General features: G+C 36.3%; 2 protein-coding genes across 2 annotated transcripts; both read right to left on the bottom strand.

Moving 5' to 3' along the window:
- Positions 1–1,393: 1,393 nt before the first annotated feature.
- LOC131675055 (uncharacterized protein K02A2.6-like) lies at positions 1,394–2,302 on the bottom strand. The gene has a single exon (XM_058953881.1). It carries the CDS (start codon positions 2,300–2,302, stop codon positions 1,394–1,396), a length of 909 nt encoding a protein of 302 aa, XP_058809864.1.
- Positions 2,303–2,439: 137 nt separating this feature from the next.
- Positions 2,440–3,645, bottom strand: LOC131675054 (uncharacterized protein K02A2.6-like). The gene has a single exon (XM_058953880.1). It carries the CDS (start codon positions 3,643–3,645, stop codon positions 2,440–2,442), a length of 1,206 nt encoding a protein of 401 aa, XP_058809863.1.
- Between the last annotated feature and the right edge of the window lie 353 nt (positions 3,646–3,998).

Raw genomic sequence — 3,998 nt, 5'->3', positions numbered from 1 at the left:
AGTAACAGTATTACATGGCATCCCTTGTAGTTCGGACAGGCTAACTTATGTGGCATTTTTTGTGACTCGGACGAGCTAGCTTACATAGAAATAAATTTTTTTTTCTCGTGATTTGATTAAGCTAGAAAACGAGTTAATTTTCGAAATAAGTATGAAAGGTAAAGGGCATTCTTTCTCTTTTTTCTTTGTAATGGAAGTACTTATCGGCTGTGAAATTTAAAAATTTAGAATTTGCGTGTTAGTGAAAGGTCATAATTGTTGAGAGAACATAAGCCTAGTTAAGTTAAGCCTTTGATTTGTTTTGAAGTTGTGGGTACTGGCTGGCAAGACGTATACTCGCCGGCGAATTTCAGCTCAAGAATTTTCAAAATTTAAGAGACATCGCGGTGTTGCCGGCGCGTTGTGTGCACACAAGTAAGTGAGCTAAAGTAAGCATGTATGTGTGAGTGATGAGTAGCTATCGCGCGGCAGGATCGCGTTTACAACGCAGTACAAGTTGATTGCTTGAGTTTTCATAAATGTTGTTTGTTAATGAAAGTCTTGCAAATGTTGCCTTGGGTGTATCGAGGGTAAGTAAATTGCACACGTTCAGCTTAATTGATTATAATGAATATTTATTAAGCTTAATAATCACGAATGCTTCATTCCGATATTTACAAGTGCTGTCTATTACACGTGCTCCCTCTCTCTCTCTCTTTCGGCGTGCATAGCTCTGCTCTCTCGCGCAGTCGCTCCGCGCACGCTCTCTCTCTTTGCCTCACACATACTCGCACTCTAGCACTCCGCTTGACACTCACATGCTCTCTCGCTCAGCCTCGCACACACGCCCGCTCTCTCCCATGCTCTACACTAGCTTAATATACTACAACTCTCCCCTCTCTTTAAACATCAGTTTTATTTAAACGAGGAGAGCGTCTGAGACCAACGTCCCTTTTTATAATTTGGTCAGTATGTCGCTTATGTACATGTCCATTCTTATCTCTAACTACAAATGTAGACGGCGAAAGTTGTTTTACAATCTCAGTCTCAATGCGCTTATCAGATGGCTGGCTTTATGCCTATGTTTCTGCGACCTGCTCTCGCCACTATTTGGGCACGTTGATGTTTTTCAACTATTTCGCTTACGTTAGGACGCAGCAAATCAAATCTAGTTCGCAATTCTCTTTTAAACGTTAGATGAGCAGGACTTCTGCCAGTGGTACAGTGCTCGATGCTTCTGTAGTCAAAAAGAAACATGGAAATTGCATTATTTACGCTCTCTCCCCCTCGAACAATTTTTTTAACTTTGTCTTTAAAAGTGCCCACGAAATTTTCAGCAGCACCATTTGTAGGTGGGTGATGAGGGGGACTGAATGAGTGTTTCACTCCATTTTCGTACAAAAAATTTTGAAATTCAGCGCTTTTGAATTGTGGCCCCCCATCTGTGACGCAATGCAATGGGAAACCATGTCTCGCAAATAAACACAAACTCTTTAACTACTTTATGCGCTTTAGTATTTGTGTTGAAATTTATAATTTCTGGCCATTTAGAATATGAATCCATTATTAACAAGTACATTTTACCAAATAATTCTGCGAAATCACAATGAATTCTAGACCAGGCTTTGTCTGGGTAAGGCCATGTAGTTAGTGGAGTCTGAGGAGGCTTCTTTCTTTCTATCATATAGATATCACAATTTTTTACTAAATTTTCTATATCTTTATCTATACCTGGCCACCAAACGTATGATGTAGCAAACATTTTGATTTTGACTATGCCCAAATGAGTCGCATGTAACTCTTTTAATATGATTTCTCTCATACTTTTTGGTATAACTGCTCTTAATCCCCAAAATAAACATCCTTTTTCTACCGTTAATTCCATTCTTTTGTCAAAGATACTTTTCATTTCACTGGACATATTTTTATCTTTTGGCCATTCAGACATAACAAATTTAATCACTGACGAAAATAACCTATCTTTTTTGCTTTCTTTTTCTAGCGTTTTGTAATTGTATGAAATTATTCCATTATCAAAAAAGTTTACATAAGAGAAATTTGAATTTTTTAACTTAATATTAGAGTCTACTGGTAATCTCGAAAGTGCATCACAGTTTGCATTGGCTGCTGATTTAATATGTTCAATTTCATATTTAAACCCTGACAAATAGTAAGCCCATCTTTGCAATCTATTATCTGCAGTCTGCGGTATGCCCTTTCGAGGTCCCAATATCCAAGCTAACGCACTGTTATCAGTTCTTAAAATTATACTTTTTCCAAAAATAAATTGATAAAACCTTTGAAATCCAAAAACAATTGCCATCGCCTCTTTATCTAAAATCTTTCTATTTAGTTCATATTTTGGAATTTTTTTGGACGCATAAGCAATGGGTCTTTCTTCTCGATTTGAATACTTATGAGATAATATTGCTGATAATCCATAGTGTGACGCGTCGCAAGCTAGTACACTTTTTCTTTTGGGTCATAGTTGACCAATACTCTTGGAGAAATGAGCTCCTCTTTGACCCATGTAAACGCTCTATCACATTCTGCGTTCCATACAAATTTGTTTTTGTGTGACAATTCGTACAGTGGTCTTAATCTATGTGATCTATTTTCTAAAAACCTAGCATAAAAATTAATTAATCCTAAAAATGATTCTAATTCTTTTTGATTTCTCGGCTGTGGAGCATCTACCATTGCTTGAACTTTGGATTTTGCTTTATGAAGTCCGTTTTTATTTACGACAAAACCTAAAACTTCTAGTTTATCCTTCATAAAAAAACATTTTGACAAGTTGAGTCTTAGGTTACAGTCTTGTAGTCTCTTACAAACTAAATCCAAGTTGCGTCGATGCTCCTCATCCGTTTTACCAGTGACGTAAATGTTGTCAATATACGCTATTACTCCATCTAAACTACTCAAACATTCATCCATTTTCCTTTGACAATCCGGAGGTGCTGTAGCGACGCCCTCGGTTAACTTATTATATCTAAACATGCCCTTATTTGTAACTATGGTAAGTAATTTGGAGCTTTCCTCATCGACCGGGAATTGCATGTATGCGTGCTTTAAGTCCAATTCATTGAATTTGCTTCCACCCTGTAATTTAAAAAAAATGTCGTCTATTATATGCAACCCATATTTATCACTTAATAAATGCTTATTTATTGTTACTTTAAAATCTCCACAGATGCGAATTTTACCGTTATCTTTGAAAATTGGTACAATTGGTGTTGCCCATTCACTTACTTCCACTGGCACCAAGTATCCCAATTTCATTAATCTTTCTAATTCTTCTTCAATGAGTGGACTTAACGCGTGCGCTACATGCCTATATTTCATTGCAATAGGTTTGACATTTTTTTCTAAAACCAGTTTCGTTTTGCTTCTATTATATTCTCCCGGTGTATTGCTAAATAATTTTGTGTATTTTTTACTTAAGTCTTTTGCTACATTTTCAATATTTAAATTATAAATATTATTTTTACCGTTACGTAACTGCAAAGGCCAGTAGTCGAATGCCGCCAGCCATTGTCTGCCTATCAATGCTGGTCCATCGCCTGCTAATACAAAACATTCTAATAAACATATCTTGTTATTAATTTTGACCTCTAAGTTTAAAAGTTTTCCAACAGGCAACAAAATATTTTTGTCATAGGCCATTAATCTTTTATCTGTTTGTACTAACTTATAACTATTAAAAAATTTTCTATAGTTTTTCTGACAAAACAGTAACAAAGGTGCCTGTATCCATCTCCATACGAATTTTTATATTATTAATTGTTACATCAACAAACATTGGTTTGCCGTCTCTATCCCTATAGCACTTTTGCTCTGCTTTTACATTTACAACATTTTTCAATACCTTGTCGTGCTCTGCATCTCGCAAACAGTAGAAGGTGGATGCGTGGTCGCTGTGCGTGCTTGCATCGTCCTCTTCTGCTTCTTCTTCGCTCGATCCTTGCAGGCATTGCACTATACGATTTTTCGAACTAACATCTTTGGAATTTTTGCAT

The sequence above is a fragment of the Phymastichus coffea genome, unplaced genomic scaffold, assembly GCF_024137745.1.
Source record: "Phymastichus coffea isolate CEN01 unplaced genomic scaffold, Cenicafe_Pcof_1.1 PCOF00015, whole genome shotgun sequence".
NCBI lineage: Eukaryota > Metazoa > Arthropoda > Insecta > Hymenoptera > Eulophidae > Phymastichus > Phymastichus coffea.
Note: the sequence above shows the minus strand (reverse complement) of the source record. Positions and strands in the feature narration are given on the sequence as shown.

Coding starts and splice junctions, on each gene's coding strand:
- LOC131675055 (XM_058953881.1), bottom strand. CDS start 2,302: ATGGCAATTGTTTTTGGATTTCAAAGGTTTTATCAATTTATTTTTGGA.
- LOC131675054 (XM_058953880.1), bottom strand. CDS start 3,645: ATGGCCTATGACAAAAATATTTTGTTGCCTGTTGGAAAACTTTTAAAC.